Source organism: Drosophila pseudoobscura, chromosome X (genome assembly GCF_009870125.1).
Source record: "Drosophila pseudoobscura strain MV-25-SWS-2005 chromosome X, UCI_Dpse_MV25, whole genome shotgun sequence".
In the NCBI taxonomy this organism is placed as follows: domain Eukaryota; kingdom Metazoa; phylum Arthropoda; class Insecta; order Diptera; family Drosophilidae; genus Drosophila; species Drosophila pseudoobscura.
The window spans coordinates 13,819,054-13,838,015 of NC_046683.1; the positions used below are offsets into that span (position 1 = coordinate 13,819,054).

General features: G+C 45.6%; 1 protein-coding gene and 1 long non-coding RNA gene across 5 annotated transcripts; one reads left to right on the forward strand and one right to left on the reverse strand.

The window, feature by feature from the left end:
• Positions 1-88: 88 nt before the first annotated feature.
• svr (Carboxypeptidase D svr) lies at positions 89-16,379 on the reverse strand. 3 transcript variants are annotated; one of them, XM_015186179.2, is made up of 9 exons: positions 15,417-16,379; positions 9,307-9,542; positions 8,757-9,236; positions 8,565-8,665; positions 6,023-6,140; positions 4,578-5,904; positions 4,000-4,223; positions 2,691-3,934; positions 89-2,630 (listed from the first exon to the last, which is right to left on the reverse strand). In XM_015186179.2, the coding sequence occupies exons 1-9, from the start codon at positions 15,897-15,899 to the stop codon at positions 2,446-2,448; spliced, it is 4,398 nt and encodes a 1,465-aa protein (XP_015041665.2). In that variant the 5' UTR covers positions 15,900-16,379; the 3' UTR covers positions 89-2,445. The 3 variants fall into 3 exon arrangements, with proteins under 3 accessions (XP_015041665.2, XP_002134094.2, XP_033239770.1); XM_002134058.3 differs by lacking the exon at positions 15,417-16,379 and adding an exon at positions 10,892-11,989 and having other exon boundaries at positions 1,932-2,630; XM_033383879.1 differs by lacking the exons at positions 89-2,630; positions 2,691-3,934; positions 4,000-4,223; positions 4,578-5,904; positions 6,023-6,140 and having other exon boundaries at positions 6,890-8,665; positions 15,417-16,376.
• A 352-nt stretch (positions 16,380-16,731) lies between these two features.
• On the forward strand, positions 16,732-18,450 carry LOC26532922 (uncharacterized). 2 transcript variants are annotated; one of them, XR_001452785.2, is made up of 4 exons: positions 16,732-17,043; positions 17,110-17,261; positions 17,348-17,867; positions 17,924-18,450. It is a non-coding gene; the product is annotated as an uncharacterized lncRNA (long non-coding RNA). The 2 variants fall into 2 exon arrangements; XR_004469682.1 differs by having other exon boundaries at positions 17,348-18,450.
• The last annotated feature ends 512 nt before the right edge of the window (positions 18,451-18,962 follow it).

An 18,962-nucleotide genomic window follows, 5' to 3' on the forward strand; every position in this document is an offset into this window, starting at 1 on the left:
CAACGACCAATATCTAGCAACTAGCTAACACATCTGTGTTGATTCCGATTTTGGTGCGGACTATGCGTAGAGGTCGGCACATTGTAGGCTTTGTAGGTACTTTATGCTTTTATTCAGAGAATTTCTTACATAGCTATAATTGCCATTATTTTGGATATGTATACGATAGAAGTACATACAATACAATATAGTATAATCATATAAGTAAATGCTGCACCTTAGGGAATGTACGCATACTCGTACAATCTTCTCGCCATATTCTCGTAATATTGCTCTTTCCATTGATTTCTACTCGTACTTGCTTTGTCTGTGTGTGCTCTATACTCGTTAAAGTAGTATTTAAGATCATGCAGTGCCACAGCTATATATATATATATATGTATATGTTTATGTATATGTATGTATATCTATGCTTTTATCTGTATATTATATTTGCATTTGGTTTTGTTAACATTGTGGGGCTTATGTATACAATATATCATATCGATAAGGTAGGGGTATCAAGGCAATTGTTTTAAAAGCTGTTAACTGTTCTGTTCCGTACGCTCTGTTACTTTTTAAAGGGAATTTCTATTTATAGACGGATCATTTACTGAAGCTAGAAAGACCAGCTAGATCAGGTCGTATCTGGTGTATACAGTGCGTTGGACAGGCAAAATGAGATTTAAACACTTTCTGGATCAAATGGAATATCTGGAAGTGATCAGCATAGGACAAAGGAAAAATATAGGCGTAGGTTAAATAATCGAATAGTTTAATTAAAGCTCAATCCTCGCATGGGGCCAAATGTGTTCTATAGGTTTAATAGGATGCATTAATTCACAATTAAAACGAATTTCAGATTAAATTTAGTTAGCTAAACGATTAAATATAGTGGCCATCAAATCTTACAAAAATCGAAATACAAAATTTACGTATCGGTTCCAAAGAACCTGTTCACAATCACAATTGTCCAACTCTCATATTGCTGTGAAACGCACTGTACACTGAAGGCGTATCTTTTAGTCGCTGGAATGTGTTTGGCAGGCACCGAATAATATATGTTATGTACATCTTCAAAATATACATTTGAACTATTTCGCTAGATTCGTGTCTTCTTTTGCTGCTATTTTAAAATTGCGTCTTCTCTACTCTGGTTAGAATTGCATAAGTAGTTCTCAGTCTTAAGTTAAGTTGCGATTATGATTACAATTACGATTAGGGGTTTCTTCAGAACATTGCGGCGCTGGGAGGGGGGGCATTGAGAGATTCGCCAATTCGCATTGGTGACATTTTCTATTTAAAGCTGGGCATTGCAGGCGCATTGTGATGCGAATATAATTACAAACATTTTACTAACAATAAATCGCAAGCGGCCAAGAATACATTTCCATAAATTATGTATATCGAATAATTATTTGTTACATTTACAGCACATACATATGTAAGCCATATACTACATACGAGTGCATACATCTAAACACCCATCTTTAATCTGTCATATGCATAGTGCAAATGGGTGATAAATATGCAGCTACAGCTGCGGTCTCAATAAGAGTGTGTGTTTCTTTGAAGGTCTTAATTGAAAGGAAGGGCATCTAAATTAAAATCAAACTCAGCTGCGGCGTTTGCCAAGTCATTTGTCATTTTCTAAGTCTCTAAATAGTTTGTTTCTAATATACATATCATACTTAATTTTCAATTAAGATTGATTCTTTTTCAGAATCGTTTTAGTCACGGGAATACAACAGATAAGAGCGTTTTACTAAAGTGAATGTTCGTGGAAAAATGCGTACATTGGCTAAGATTTTTCCATCTATATAAGTCCGATTCAATGAATTACGAATTAACTAAGAAATAATAAGAAGCGGTCCAAATGGTATAGCTTATATAGACGGTAAGCTCTTAGCCAATGTATGCCAAAATTTTAAAAATTATTTAGAATTACATTATTACCTATATTAGTATCGAAAAATCTATAAGAGATAGAAGTTTTTACGCACTGTTCAATTGTATTCAATACACGTGAATTATCTGTGAGTGACTTTTAAAAACTGTACGCTGGCGTTACCATATTTGAAAGTTACATTCCTTTTAAGTTTTAAAATATAGTTATAGTGTAGTGAGGCTACAGAATTCTCAACGTGGAATTATACTCTGAAAAAGTCTACGCAAACTCCAGGCGTTTCTGAATGTCATGAATTCTTGAGCCTTATATATCATCAATTAGTATAAAAGAACATTTTCTCTTTTATGCAACCTTTTGAAAACTGGCTGGCACTACTATTACGTTGACCGCAGCTGTATATAAATTAAATAAAAAAAAAAAGAGCAATGCCTTGCTTGGATTTTTCTTGAAAACGTTTTGAATCACAGTTTTGTTGTGTGGTGTCTGCTGTTGCTACTGTTGTGGGTGGTCTGGATCGGGACCAGGGGGTTGAGGATCACGAGAAGGTGGACATGTCCTTAGTGGCGGCGCGGTTTGCCGTGCTGGTGCAACATGACGATCTCATCGCCGCTGTCATCGGCCACATCGAACTCGGGCTCCATGCGCGGCCCATCTTCGTCGTCGTCCTCGTCATCCTCCTCGTCCGTGTGCAGAATCCGCTCCAGGTTCTCCTCATCGAAGTACGGCTGAATGGTCATGCCACCTGAAAGAATCAACATACAGATTTAGAGCCAAAATGGATGAAAATTTCGTAGGAACCCACGTTTGATGGGAGAACGGAAAAGCTCTGTTTCACCGTCATCGCCCGCATCGTCCTCTTCCAGGTCGAAGTGTTCCTTGGTCTTCTGCGGCAGCAGCGAGAAGTTGTAATACGGCTTATTGCCTCGGTGGCGCCGGTAGAACCAGAACTGAGCGCACAACACGCACACGATCACGCCAACGATGATCATCACGCTGGCGAAGATGATGAAGAGGAAGCGCGGCAGGCCGAACACATGCTCGTTGAACTTCAGATGGAAGACGACATTCTCCGTGGGCAGTCCACCCTGTGCCAGGTGCAGCTGCCTCGTGGCCTCAAAGTGGCGCGGCGCCTCCACTTTGAGGCTCACTGTGCCCAGGGGCACGGCGGACAGGCGGTATTCGCCCAGGCTGTTGGTGAAGTTGCGTAGGCGCTCGAGCCCGGCGGGAGCGATGACGGATACTTTGGCATTGCGAATGGGATGGTTGCTCTCGTCCAGCACGACGCCGACAATGCTCGTCGTGAACTTGGAGCCGACACCCGTCACGGAATGAGCCTGACTATTGCTGGGCAGCTCCTCGACCTCGCCGCGTATGAGGGTGAATGGGTGCAGGCGAATGGCGCCCAGGTCGACCAGCTGGCCGTGCTGCACCTCCGCCTTGATCACCTGCGACTCGTAGTTGGGGGCTGTCACCTCCAGACCGTACAGCCCTCTGGGCAGCATAAGCTGGAAGCGAGCCGCATTCCGGGTCACATTGTACACCATCTGGTGCTCCCGCAGGCGCACAAAGGCCTCGCGCAGCGGCTGCCCCTCATCGTTGTGCACAAGGCCAGTGACTCCCGTCTGGACGAGGCCCAGGAAGTTCTTGATCTTGTCGATGTTCTTGCGCCACACGGAGGCGATCTGCTTGTGGGCGGGCATCCGGCAGCACGACACGCCCAGTGTGTACATGGGCAGGTTGTACATCTTGTAGAGGAGGTTCGTCAGCCGATCGCTGGTCTCGCGGTGCCGCTGCCTGGTGGCCGAGGCGCTGCACTGCAGCGGCGAGTAGTCGAACTCCGTGCGCTGGATGCTGTGGGCGAACTTCTCCAGGATGGAGTCGCCGTGCGGGAAGTCCAGCTCGGAGCTGCCCGCACTGAACGTGAGCATCAGGTCGAAGCGCTCGCTGTGCAAGAACTGCAGCAGCATGTCGCGGCCCGGCTCCGTTTCGGGACTCAGCAAGCGCTCGGCCAGCTCGTCGCCCAGCACAGGATCGCACACAGAGGAGCTGTAAGAGATGCAGAGTTAGCTTAAGCTCAGATGGGGTTCAGTCTGAGGCCACGCCACGCTCACTTGGAATTGTACAGGTCAAAGACCTCCGGGAACTTCTGCGTCTGCGGCAGGAAGTAAATGACACTGCGCTGGAGCAGCTGCATCACGGTGGCGTCCTGCAGCTTGTAGCCCTCCACCAGATGACGGATGAGATTCAGCATGAGCTCCCTGCCCAATGGCGCCGCTGTGTCGAACATGGAGCTAACCACCAGCAGCTTGTACTTGTGTTCCTCGGGCTCACCAATCTGTGGCGGAAAGAAAGTGATTCATCATAATAATGCCGATTCCTATGTTAGATATTGGATATATAGTCATTGGCTACGATATCTCCCAAAGAAAAGCAGAATTTCTCTATCGGACGCTTGTAAGTATACTATATCCGTCTGATTCGTATACTATATCTACTATATACCATCGAGATCTCCATAGCTGTCTACTATATACCATCGAGATCTCCATAGCTTTCTAACTGGGCGACTACTAGCCATAGCAGGACTCCTACGGACAGACGGAGCTAATTGGATCAGCCACAGTAAGAAGCCTTCTATTGATATTATATTAAGGAAAAGAGAGTCCCGTTTGTGGAGAGGTACACTTACATCGGAGGTCATCTTCAGGTAGTTGAAGTATCGACTGAACTCATTGTCCGCATAGCCGAAGCTCGCGATCTGTCCGTTCTGGTTCTCCAGCTCCGCCAGGCGAGAGCGGATCTCGGCATTCGTGTGGTAGCGGGTGTTCACCACGTTCTCGATGATCCGGAAGTCGTTGGCCGAGGCCCAGTGCTGGGGGTCATCGGGCATGAGGGTCACGTCCAGGCGCATATTGAAGGGTTCTGATGCCGGCACCTCCACTTCCACGCGCAGCGGTGCATAGTTATCTCCCAGGACGGTGACGTTGTGCTGGCCAGGCAGTGCGAGCTTCCAGTAGTCGCCGAACCTCTGGCTAAAACTGGAGTGATTGGCTCCGTCCAGGCGGACGACAGCACCGGCAATCGGGGTGCCGATGGTGCTGTGCACACGGCCGTGGATGCCGTGGTGCACCTGTTCGATGAACTGGATTAACGGCTCGCGGTTTTCGTGCCAGAACTGTGGCAGCTCCCGGGCCAGAGGGTACTTGTCGCAGCCCATCTCGATCGTCAGCTCCAGGCAGCCGGCGCGCACATAGTTCCAGTCCTGCATGCCCCCGGTCACGCTGTACCACTGGGCCCCGTTGGTGATGCCGTCGGGGAAATGCTCGTTCTGGAAGAGTTCGCACGGCTTTCCCAGGTGCATGGTGGGGTGGGCTTGCGCATAGACCGCCGCCAGGTGCCGGAACAGGGCGTTGTCCTCGGTGGGATTCAGCTTGCGGCCATTGATGCTAGCGTCGCGCAGGCGCGATAACGGATCGTTGAAGTCGTTCTCGTTGTCATCGAACGGATAGTTGGCCACCAGTGAGCCGCCGTGCAGATTCGCCGAAAGCACGAACGGCAGTGACAGAGTCCAGTTCATGACCGCCGCCACCTCCGGCTCGGTGACCTTGTTGAACTTGTCGGTGCCGTATTGGTCCGGAAAGTTGCGATTCAGATCGATATTGTGGGCATTGGCGCGTCCCAAGCCGCTCGTGCGGTCGCCCTCGCGCGACACCTCATACCCATCTGGGTTCATGCTGTACAGGAAGTGCATCCGCGTGCCGTTCACCAGACGGGTGACCCGCTCGTCGTTGCCATACCGCTCCAGCAGGTACTTGCTGAGCAGCAGCAGCATCTCCTTGCCGACCACCTCGTTGCCGTGCATATTGGCCACGTACTTGAACTCGGGCACGCCGGGCACATGCGATCCTGGCGTAGCGAACAGCTCCAGCACCCACAGATCCCTGCCCTGGACACTCTTCCCGATGCTGTAGAGCCGCGTCAGCGAGGGATAGCTGTCCGCTAGTTGCCTCAGGTAGCTGCAAAGGATTGGATCGGCACGGAATGGAATGGAATCGACTCGAATCGAATGGGTTGGGTTCTCGGCTCCAGATGGACTCCGAAATGCCGAGCCCAATCCAAGCGTGGACTACTCACCTCTCCATGGACGTATAGTTGTGGTGCTCGAAGACGGTATGGGTAAGGAAGCCGTCGAACTGCTCCTTCCTTGCCTCCGGCGGCTCAGCGCGTTCCACCTTCACCTTGCGGAAGTTGCCTACGGATGTGGATTTGGACATGGATTAGGGATATGTTCGAGTATATCTGTGTGTGCAAGTGTGCAAGTTTATATATGTAAGATTAGCCATGCCAGAGTATGAGGATGGGAATGAGGATTGCGGTTGCGGTTGGGTTTGGGGTTGGGACAGAGAATTAGCCACATGTCGGTGCAATGGAAAGCTGTTGGGGGTGCGTCTAAGAGGCGAAAGCAGATGCAGATGCATAATTTCGTTCGTTTATTTTCGTTTTGTCATAGTTTTCACATTTATTAAGAATAAAATCCAAGTAAAATGCCAAACAAATGCTCAATCCTTCGTCATCGGATGTGCCCTTACATACATATATTCAAAATGTAGTACATACATACATATATCTACACATTCCTTCCACCACTTCCTCCAACTACAATCTTCTTGGCACACACAAACAGAAATTGCAATTCCCTTAAAAAGTGAATGTTTCATTCCCTTAATTTCATTTCGTTCCGCGCCGACTAGGTACTTAAGTTCAATTATTCAATTAAAATTTCATTAGAGTTCATTAAAATAATTTCCATCTACTTTCAGCAAACATCTTTGACAGGCAGAGAAGATCACGTAGATAAGGAGAATCATACGAAACAGGAAACGAAAAATATAATTATTTAATAAATCAAATTATTGATCAAACTCAAAATCAAAGTTCTGTGAGGGTTCGTAATGTGGTGTGTGTGGGTTGGTGAATGGAGGTGAAAATAAAACACACCAATGCTAAAATCCACATTTTATTCTGCCTTTGCCAAGAATCACCTGATCAAATCGTTTAAATCTCATTCCCATTATAAGTATACTCGAATATATATGTATATATATATAGTATGTACTATAGGCGATAGTTTTGTTGTGCGGCTGGATTTTTCCATTCGTTATTATCCACCCACACATGCTCGTATAATAGACAGATAGATCATAATGCATAGAGTATGTATTGTAGTAATTTTCTCTACGTTTCACCTGCGATAGAATTATCCATCCATCATCTTTCGTGTATACACCTAATCGTGTATATATATATATGTATATATGGATATTAATAGACAGATAGAATAATCGTATAATGGATAGATCCTTCTTTTATATATATATATAGATAGCTGTATGGTTTGGGAAATTGTAATTACCCTCATACACACTTAATCGAATATATATATATATTATAATTTATGTTGTTTTGGAACAAGACCATTTCGTTTCCTACAATGGTAAGATTTTACCATTATGTGTTGTTTTCGCTATATTTCGTGTACATACGATTTATTATATGTTGTGTATTATGGGGCTGGTGTTTTTAATTCTCATTGTACACATCGTACTCGTATATATATCTATGTATAAATTATAATGCATTGAAATTTGTTGTTGAACAAGTCCTTTTCGTTCACATACAATCGATATTGATATTATGTATGTGAAGAGATATCTCAATAAAGTTTTCATAGTATATGCATAGGTTTTAGGTATATGCTTTGATCGTCGCTTCCTCGTGCATTCTCTACAGTGCACCATAATATGTTTTGTATATATGTAGGTACGGGATATGGGCAGGAGCAGGAGCAGGAGAACTGATCCATATAAGATCGTTCGTCCTCCTTTGTTTTTGTGGATAGGTCATTCGATGACGTCAAGTGGGTTGATTTCTTTACAAGTTCCTAAGTACAATTCGCTTATTTGATTAATTTTATTGCATCCTTGTTTGTGTTGTCGTTTTTTTTTTTAATTTTCGTTTTTGGTTTCGTTTTGTTCTTGACGGCGTGTTTTTGTTTTCTTATATACAAATCAAATCGGGTTTTCGGAAGTATAATCAATCAGTGCGTGTGTGTGTGTGCATGTGTGTGTGTGTGTGTGCGGTGCAGGAAAAATGAACGAAACATAATATGACAATGGCGCAAAACAAAGAGATTCCAGGATGAAGCCAAAGTGAAACAGAATACAGCATGGAATGCAGTGCAAAATATACATAAATCCTTGGGGGATCTCCGAGATCTCCTAGCTCGATTCGGTAAAAACACCATTTATATTTAGAGCAGCCAACGAATCGAATTTGGGCCAAGAGAAGCCCCCAAGTCAAATACATACATACATACATAAATGAAAGTGCTGTGCTGTGTTTTCGAGATACAGTTTGAATGGGGACAGTAGGTAGTAGAGCGCTTAGAGCGGTGCATATAAAGAGAGAGCAGGACTACTTGGTGCTGGGTTGATCAGGGGGGCATTCATGGACAGTTGATGCATTGATATCGGTTCAAATGACTGGCTAGCATGTACATATGCATATTAGATGGGGGTATAGCTGTCGCTGGTGCTGGCGGTGACTGGGCATTCCTCACCGCCACGCCGCATAAGAGAGTTCTAGAAAAAATAGGGACTGTATAAACTGCTAATACCATCAAAGTTCGTCTCGACGGGCAGCAGCTTGAAGTCCAGCCGCAGAGCCTCCAAGTTGTCGTTGGTAACGCGCACCTCTTGCGGGGCACTGGTCTGGTACCTGGAGTTTGGATGGAGACAGAGGGAAACGAAATCAGTACGGGAGCTGGAAAGGGAACCACAGGGAAAGGGAAAAAGGGGCAGCCACTCACCCAAAGGCAGCCGCATGCACGCTGTACAGGCCGGGCGTGAGCAGGCGCCAGTACTCGCCACGCTTCGAGGTGCGAATGGGCTTCTCGTCCAGGCCGGCCACAATAATGTTCGCATCACCGATGGGATAGCCATTGGCGTCCTGCACCAGGCCCTTGATTCCGATGTGGGCTTGCTTCAGCAGCTGCATCAGCGAAGCTTTGTTGCGCTGCCACTCTGCGGGTAGGGTGCTGGCAGGCGGATACTTGCAGCAGGAGAGCTCGATGGTCAGCTCGAAGCAGTTGCTGAAGGCGTAGTTGAAGTCCTGCATGCCGCCGGAGAGCTCGTACCAGTTGGCGCCGTTTGTGATGCCTCCGGCAAAGGAGTCGTTGCAGTTGCTGCCCTTCCGCATGATCGGATGGTTGTCCGAGTAGGCGTGCGCCAGCTGCTTGAAAACGCGGTCATCCGGGGTCAGGCTCTCCTCGCAGCACTCATTGTGCGCTCTAAAAGAGGAGAGGGATGTGTGATGAAAACTGGAATCCCACCCACGATGAGATCAAACCCGAAACCTACATGGAGTTGTCGTAGGGATAGCTGGCCACCACGGCTCCGCCATGGAAGTTAGCCGAGAGCACGAACGGCTTGCTGATTATCCAGTTGGCTAGGGCGGCCGTCTCCGGCTGGCGGGACTGCGCGTGCAGCTGGTGGACATGGGGCTCCTCCAGACGGTCGGGGAAGTCGCGGTTAAGATCGATGCCCGCCGCATTGCCACGCCCCACATAATTGGGCAGCGATTCGCAGTTGCCCTCCTGTAAATTGTGGAGAAGGGGGGGAACAGGGGCAATATTAGCATAGGCATGGATTTCTCTTTCATATCTGTTTCTCAATCTCACTCTCGCTCTTTCTCTCTCTCCGCTGTGTCTTGATTGTCATTCAGGTCAGTCCTGACCGAAATATTGCACTGCTTGGCATGTCTGTCAGGTGGGTCGGGGCTCTCTCTGATTACACCATTCACCCACGCACCCATCGGAGAGAGAGTCATAATCGATATTCGATAACGATGTTGCGCAATCGAATAACAAGCTAATTATCAAATCAGAACTGCAGCCATTTCCCCCGCCCTCCCCTCACTAAACAGCTTATAAACTGGAGCAGCTGCTGCACGATCTGATTGAACGCACATGAACCGAGCGAGCAAAAGGCGATCGGGGAGGACTGATGGATGGATGGGAGTGAAGCCTCCTCCATTGCATAATCAACAAATTACACATATCATTTAATGGACATATTAAATGGCAAATGTCATTAGCATGTTCAGCCAGAATGGAAATTATGTACTACCCCAGTCACGCCACAGATCACCGATCACACATACACGTGGGTTATCCGTTCCACTGTGCAAGAAAGCAGAGACACATTGTTACATGCAAGCATACATACAAACAGATACACATATGCAAGCTCAGAAAGTTTCAACTCCAATTAAGAATGAATAGGGGGAAGAGGGACAGGTGGTAACTCTATGCAGGTGACTCTCGCTCTCTCGAACTCAAGGAAGAAGCTGGAACAGTTATTTGCTAAACCAGCGAGGAATAAGCTTCTGCTCAACGAATAACAGAGCTTTGTCTCTCCCTATCATTCTTTGAGTCAAAATTCTGAATGAATTTAAATTTCCCGTGTATCTGCGCACTAACCGAAACCTTTGCCAAATCATTCCATACGTTTCAGAAACGGTAAAATGATCCAGCAGCAACAACCAAAAGCAAACTATACATTGCTATGCAGAAGATAATGATAACCATTATCTATGCATGTGGGCGAGCGTGGGTGTGTGCAATATGTCAACAGTTGTGAATATTCAGGCGTGGCAGTGGGCGGAGAGAGAGACGGCGGTAAAGGGATTGCGCTTGGGCCTAGCGCAATCGGATAAAAAGTGCGAATTTAACGCCAGCACAGAGAGAGAGAGAGAGAGAGATGACTTCTGCCGCCTCTCTCACCCCGACACCCCCGCAAACTTTAAACCACACTCTCTCTGCCTCTTTGTATTCTGAAATTTCACAATTATTGATTTTTCCCAGCGACCGAAATAGACTCGTACACAGTGGCAGTATGTATGCAAACAGGTGACCCGCCCGCGCGTACTGTAGAGCGAACGTACCTGGGACAGGGCATAGCCATCGGGATTCATGGTGGGCATTAGATAGATGTCCGTGGAGTTCACCAGCTGGCCCACATCCGTGATGCGGTCGTAGTTGCCTAACAGGTACTGAGCCAGATAGACGAGCAGCTGCCGTCCCACCGTCTCGTCGCCGTGCATATTGGCAATGTACTTGACGGGCGGCGTGAGCAGATTGCGCTGCCGCGTATTCTTCGAGATCTGCAGCACAACCAGGTTGCGGCCCTCCAGGGATCGGCCCAGATAGTGAACGCGAGCCTGCTCTGGATAGGCCTTCTCCAGGCCCGCAAACAGATCCTCCAGCTGCTCCTGGCTGGTGTAGTGGGGCTGCTGCAGGAAGCTCTCCTCCTCTTTGATGATGTAGCCCCGTCCTCTGGGCACCAGCTGGGCGACCATGGCCAAAGCCAGGCCAGTCACAATCCACTGTGCCAGCATCTTCTTTGGACTCGTCTCCACTTCTACGGCAGTCTTCCCGTCTTCGCAGCCGCTACGGGGGGATGACCTCAATTGTTGGTTATCACGGGCGTGCAAATTGAACGCTGGATGCTCCAGATAAAGTTCTTATTTGGTTTTCTTCTGCTTTTCGGGGGGAGACCTCCGCCCGCGCGTCCTCGTCTTGGTCGTCTGGGGGGGTCGGCGTCGTCGACGTCGTTGTCGTTGTCCGTTCCGTCGTCGGGTGGTCGGTGCAGCTCAGCTTCGAAAAATGAACTGCTTGAAAATTTGCTGCGTTGATTGGCCTTAAGCGCCCATGGGGCTGCTGTCGCTGTGCCTGTTACCGCTCCTCTGCCAGCGTCGACGCCAGCACTCGGCTGAGAGCAGCGCAAAGCAAAGCGCGCGCTAATTGCAGGGAAATTACACGCCACAGAGAGCTTGAGAGCCGAATGTTTTTTTTAGTTTTCCTTCTTCTGCCGTTATATATGTATATGTATTTTCCACAGTTTTCTGATACCGTGTCACGAACCGTTGTTGTTATTTGAGTGTAAATTAATAGTTTGTCGTCGCTTTCGGATTCAATAATGATTATTATTGTTTCATTTGAGTGTTGAATAGCGTTGCCAGACGAAAGCCGAGGCGCCGGCGCGTGTGAGAGCGCAGTCGCCGCCAAGCCACAGCAGAGAGAGAGAGAGAGAGAGAGTGTGCGCACGAGAGAAAGATGGTGAAGACAAGGCGGAGAGAGAGAGAGACAGTCGAATTTGCTTCGCACGTCAGCGAAAAGGATATTTTTAGCATGAAATCAATAACTCTCTTTTGACGTCACAGCCAGCCAGACCGCCCACTGCCAGTGTCCCTGGCGTGGGTTCAAACGCCCACGCACACACACGGCACATACATTTGTACATACTTCCATATGCCCCTTCCTTATCGATAAACAAAATTCCCCGGGCCATTAAGGCCGTCTTTATCAGTAGAGCGCAATTTCAGGGAAATTTATATTCCCACTACGTGAATGGGATCGGTGACAGTGGAGGGCGGCGGTGATAGCGGGCAAAAAGCTTCTCTATTTAAAGCTTCTCTCCCAATCACGCAGCAATACCACATTGTTGGCACTTCTTCCTGGCACAGCTGGGATTGACACCGAGGCCTGCATGCTCTACAAGAATTAATCCGTTTCAATTCCATTCGGATGTCAATCGAAAAATTTGTGAAGATAGGGTAGATTCCACAAGGTAATCCTCTTTTTCAATCATTGAAAAAGGTACTAATCAATACCGTATCCATGACATTTATACATGGATGGAGGGAGAATAACATACATACATAATCAAGTATTTTCCATCAGGAATCTACTAAAATATAAAGAATAATCAAAATTTGTATGCTATCAAAAATATGTTCTTTCTAGTGGATCTATTAGAATCCATCAACATATTCTATACTTTTTATGGAACGATCAAATTTAACCATTTATGCAATTAAAAGTAAGGATCGTTTGGAGCATCTTTTTTTTTATGGAAATTTACAGAATTCTTACAATATTGAAGAAAGAAAAATGTATAAGTTCTTGTATCACATTTTTAGAAATATAAAAAAACTGCATCAAACAGATATCGACAAACTACTCGTAAATTCGCGTGGCTCTCGCTGGAGGAATAGTAGCAGCGGCCACAGACATAAGCGCAATCACAACGACGACGAACCGGTTGCATTTACTTGTAAAGTGTCTCAATTGCAGGAAAATGAAATGAACTAAACCAAAACCAAAGCGAAAACAACACATCGCCCATACGCCGCGGCGTCAACGGTGGCATACTGCCGTATTGCTGTTGTTGTTGTGACATCTAACCAGTTTCTTTAAAGGTAATTGCACGGGCTGCCTCCCTTGCGGGCTGCTCCCACAGTTACGGCCGCTGTGTTGCAATTGCAACACAATGACGTCAGCGGCCGGGGCTGGCCTTAAATCTATCCACCAGATTATTGGAGGGGCAGGCCGTAAAACTGTCACCCACACCCAACATCCACATCGAAGCACTTGGCATACATTTGTTTGTTTAACAACAGTCTAATCTAATCAGACACGAAAATTGCCACCACTCGAGGTGTCCGCCCGAAATACCTATTGCTCTTTGGATTAACTCAAATTAGTTGAAAATCTGATAAAACATTGAAATATCCCTTAATACCCTGTGGCCCACGGTACACACATACATATTTACATCTAAAGTTTTTTCAATATGACGCAGTTTGAAGCTTACTCTGAGCACCAATAAAGCTCAACAGAGAAGAGAGTGGACAGGCGCATAGGGAGAGATTGAGAGGGTGAGAGGGAGAGAGGTGTGAGGTGTTCAGCCGGCAGACAGCTGATAATCATAACTGTTTACTATGTCCGACTTATCGTAGAGTAAAAAGGTATATTGCATTCGTGAAGATCAATGTTTGCCACCCTATAGCGCCATAAATATTTATATATGGACATATGTATATTTTTTACGAGCATTCGATCTGCTAGCTATGAAAATTTCTCAGTCTGTGGGAGCTTCTGGATTCAAGAACCATGTAACCAAAATCCACAGGGTATTGGGTATTTCCCAGTCGCTTTTACTTGCTGCCTATTCTCTTGGTCTGCTCGCTCTCCGCTCTTCATGAGCTGATCTTGAACTTTCCAAGTTTGTAAAGCTCTCGCGTCCGCCTCGTTTTCACAGAAAATGCCATGATACTTGCAGCACAACAGCAAGGAGGGATACAAATATATAAATACATCGATTTTATTTATATGACTATTTACGTACGTAATCTCCTTAATTATATTGACAATTGTTCGCTGCAGGGATTCACAGCAGAGTTAATGCAATGAAAAGAGAGCCAATAGAGACAGGGGAATTTTCAATATTTTGTGTGTTGATGCGAATACATACTATGGCAATAAACAGTGTATTGCGGAAATGTGCTAGCACAGACTAAACAACTACCAAGCTGTTGCGGCACCAGAAATTTGTTCTATTGCGGGGTTTTTCCTGATGCCCTTTAATGCGCTTTAATGTACCCCGTCATGTGGGAGCGATGGAAGTAGTTGGGTGCAAGGACGTCCCCCCGCTGAACTAGGGAAAAGGAAAACAACAGAGATAAAGCTTCCCTGCATGTACATATGTACATATGTATAAAAAAGGTTTGGGTACCGCGATCGTTCCGAAATTTGACTCACGAGCGAAGCGATACCTTTAATTCAAGGAATTCAAACACAAACCAACTTAAAAAATTAACATCACTTCAAAATGACTGAAAACAGTCATTTAATAGAGCATTTTCTGAAATATAGTGTCCAGTGTCCTCAATATTCTTCAGGAATACTCTAAAAGTGTTACAATTTATCTAGGGAAAACCACTTCAGAATCAATGATGCCCGCTTTCAGGAACTCCTACTTGATCCACAACAGATTTCTTAAATTTAATTTTTTTGTTAGCTTAATTAAGTGTTTTCCTACCCCTGTACATTAGCCCCACAATAACCACCACTTGACTCAATTGAAGAGCTTTAAAATGAAGATCTCTCGTAAAGCAGAAGCCCAAACACTTGGGATTAGACATTCAGAGGGCCATCGAGTGGAGAGTACCAGAGAGTAATGATGGACCAGTGCTCAGATAATATCAGACGAAACTCCCAGATGCTAATAGCCAGATCACAACTGACTTGAACCAGAAAAACTGGGTCACCTATGGTACTACAGTACAGGAAGGGGAGCGGATTTCATATAGATAGAAACAGTCTCTGGCTTTCCACTACAGATTCCAAACGCAGCGGGCAGAGGAACAAAGCACAGCGGAAACCAAAGAGACAGAGAGAGATACAAAGAGAGAGAGAGAGAGAGAGGTGGGGAGTGTTGATTCATGGATTGATCTGGGGTGGAGTCGGGGTAACAATTTATCCGATTTACATTCACTTTTCGCTATTGTTATAATGCTCCATACAGCTGTTTTGGCTTTGAAAGCGGATTGTGGTACAAGCAACTTTCTTCTAGAACTACCCATAGATGGGCACGGGGACGAGACGGGGGTTCGTAGTATGACTCACCTGGGCGAGGGCAAATCCATCCGGATTGCAGCTGGGTAGAAAATGAATTTCTGTGGTGTTGAGCAGCCGTTGGACCTGGTCATCGGTCTCGTAGCTGCTGGCCAGATACTCGGCCATATACAGGACAATCTGACGACCCAGCGTCTCGTCGCCTCGAATGTTGGCCACCAGCTTGACCATGGGCCGCAGCAGATCCCCGCTCTTGTCGTTCGCCGGTGGGGCGTTTAGCGCTAGGGCATGCAGTGGCCTGCCCTGCAAGGAGCGACCGACTTTGTAGGCCTGGGCCAACTGGGGATAGTCCTTGGCCAACTGGCCAAACAGAGCTCCAATCTCATCGTTGTCCAGATAGTGGGGATGAGCCAGAAAGCTCTCGGTCTCCTCGATCACCTGAACCGCAGCACTCTCGCTGTACTCTGCGGGGGCGGGGGCCGGCGAGCCAGCGGCGAGGGCCAGGCACGCAATCACAAAAACGCCAACGCGCATATTATCTGCTATCTGGAGAGCAGATCGATCCGATCTAGACCCGCCGATGCGGACACGTAAGCAGCAGCAGCAAGCGGGGGCGCAGGCGCAGACGATGGAGAGACGCTGGATGAGGTGCTGCTGCACCTGTGGCTCTCTTTCTGCTGACAGCTTTCTTTGATATGCAAATTATTGCCAATATTTCACTCTAACACAGAAAATAGCACACAAACCAGAACAGGCACGGAGACACGGAACAACAACTTGTTCTGCAGGTGCTTTTGCCCTGCTGGCGGATGATTCGTTTGCCGCGCTGTCACTGCACCAAAACTCCAAAATCACATGCCACAAAATGACTGAAAGCCCGAGGAGCAAAACATATTATCCACAAACAATAATTGTTGTACTATATATTAATAATTTACACATATACACATTCAAAACACAAACTACGCGAACGCAACCAGTGTGGCCGCGGAATTATCGTTAAAATATACCGTCCGAACCTCGGAAATATACCGAAACATACCGTCTCATTTAAAAAATATACCGTAAAAATACTGACGATTTCAAGTTCGATTTTACATATTCCTCGTTTTTGATCTTCCGTGGTATATTACTAGCTATATAGCATAATTAGGCATGCCCAGAACATTTTATACGACTGACGAATCAATTCTATACTTGAGTGACAAGTTTTTACTCCTTGCTTTTATTGTATTTTACCTAAACAGGGTTTAAACAAAAAAGTTCAACAAAAAAAACAGTCGCAATGTTGCTGGTATTTGAAGACATGATGCGTGTATAGGCATTTGTATACCCTATTTCGTTAATTTTATATGAAGACCTTTTCTAAAATTGATATTCTTTAGACATATTCAAGTACATTAGTATCTTGTGTATATTTATTTCGATCCTGATACCTACGGAGCCTTGGATGACAAATTTGAATTGTTTTAATAATTCAAATATATATCGGTATTTATTTGAATAGGGTATGAATCGGTAATAACCGGTTGACAACAATGAATACCGGCAACATTAATTGTCATACCCTAAGGAAAAGGATGTTATAGAATTGAGAAAATGTTTTTCATCCAAGGCTCCAAAATCGTTATTCAATCAAAATCAAAAATAATTTTGTAGTTTTTTTAGTTTTATTAAGGTGAGAAGATAAAACCTAATTAATAAAGTCCTTTATTAACTCAGTTCAACTCTTGCATGTGTATAGTGGTCCCGGGAACGGTAGCTTTCGATTCTATTGATTCTAATAAGTGTTAGAACATTTACATATGTATAAGTGCAATACAACCTGACTATTCGATTGACCGAGTCCTGGGAACCTTAGAAATATTTTTCCACCGAACATCGCTGCTAGTCCAGGTGAGCAAAAATTACAAATTCTTTGTATTAGAGCCCCTTCTTGTTGGGCGGCCACTTATTCGTTCTCCCCTTCTCTACTGCAACAGATAGAAAATAAAATACCGTCACACTCAAAAGGTAGGTTGCCAAAGGTAAGTGCCTGGCAGCGTAGCAAATTCAATGTTGGGCCCATCACTGGAGTGCCGAGTCCCGTGGAGGAGAAGGAACAGTCGCAATCGAAGGACCTAGACTGCATAGCCTATGCAGAACCACGTCACCAGTCTGAAAAATATTTACTCACAAGTGTAAACGGCAAAAGAGGTTGCCGATTACATTTTCAAGTCACCCGTATAAAAGGCGAAAGGTTGTTGTTTTTCAGTGCAGTCATAATGTTCATAGCTATGGAGCTGCTTCTATGGCGCGATCTTCTAAAGCCCCATCCTTCGTCTTCATCCGCGGAGCTTTCGCTTGTACGGATAAGTGGGTTCGAAATACCATTGCAGGCCCTTGCTACTGCTGGTTCATATTGTCCTTCAGTATATAAATATTTATCTATTGAGATATTGAGTGTCTGTCACAGCCCTACTCAGAATGTTCTCCATTCTTATATGCTTTCTCTTTTTCGAAGTAAGTATGGAAGAGTTTTCAGCTTATTCAGACCAATACTTTTTGTGTTCTTGCAGTTCCCCACCCAAATGGATTGCATTTAAATGTGCATCTACATATGTATGTCTGTGCATATTTATCATGACTTCGATTATGTGGATCACTGTCATGCTATTTAATTCATCTAAGAAATCACTGAATCGGAAACACATGTATCATAATTTTCTGATTTTTTAGACCAGCACTACGAATAGTTCTTTGCCTATTACTCAACCCGCCTGGTACTTCTGCAAGCGTCCTGTGAAAGGAACTGACTAGAGGCCGTTGGGATAGCGTGCCCTGAGGGCCTTCATAGACGTCAGGACCCGTAGTGGCCTTCAGTATGTAGATTGTTCGAACGGCCAACAGCTACTTAAACAACTTGAGAGCTGACTGAATATCTCAATATATAAATAATACATACTGAAGGCCAATATGCACCAGCGATAGCCAGGGCCAGCGATGGTATTTAGACGCTACATATCCGTGCAAGCGAAAGAATCGCAGATGGAGACAAAGTATGGGGCTTTCCAAGAATCAATAAAGAAGCTCCTTAACTGTGAACATCTTGACTGAAAAACGGCACATTTTTTCCTTTAATTCGGGCTGACTGGGTTAGAATCGGCCAATATAATATGCATATGACGACAGGTGTTGTTGTTCTGGATGTTCTTGGCAAATTCTAAATTTGTACGGCCAATTGCAACCAAAGAAGATTGAGAAAGAGGAACAGCAGTTTTGAGCCTTTTAAATTTATATATTTACATATGACGAATTCTTAATCAGCATTAAGAGCCATTTCACTTACCTAAGAGAAGTGTCATCAATCAAAAAGAGGGGACGCGAGCTTTAAACAGGCTCACTTCAGATACGGAACATTAAGCTCGAAACCCTAGGCGGGGATCTGCGCCCTCGACGCGCTGTACGCCGTCAAGCAGGATATGAAGATGCAATAGCTGATGCCCCAGACCGATGCAGAGGATCGCCTCATGAAAAATCTGAACCACAATCTCAAACCTCAAACCTTTGAACCCACTCGACGACTTTTTTTGTTTACGCGATGCATTATCGGTATAT

What these genes read in the sequence shown, in the direction of transcription:
- svr (XM_015186179.2), bottom strand. Translation starts at nt 15,899, where the DNA reads ATGCGCGTTGGCGTTTTTGTGATTGCGTGCCTGGCCCTCGCCGCTGGC. An exon ending in TATCCCTACGACAACTCCAT is followed by an intron (nt 9,237 to 9,306) that starts GTAGGTTTCGGG and finishes CTCCTCTTTTAG; the next exon opens with AGCGCACAATGAGTGCTGCG. An exon ending in AACTATACGTCCATGGAGAG is followed by an intron (nt 5,905 to 6,022) that starts GTGAGTAGTCCA and finishes AATCCTTTGCAG; the next exon opens with CTACCTGAGGCAACTAGCGG.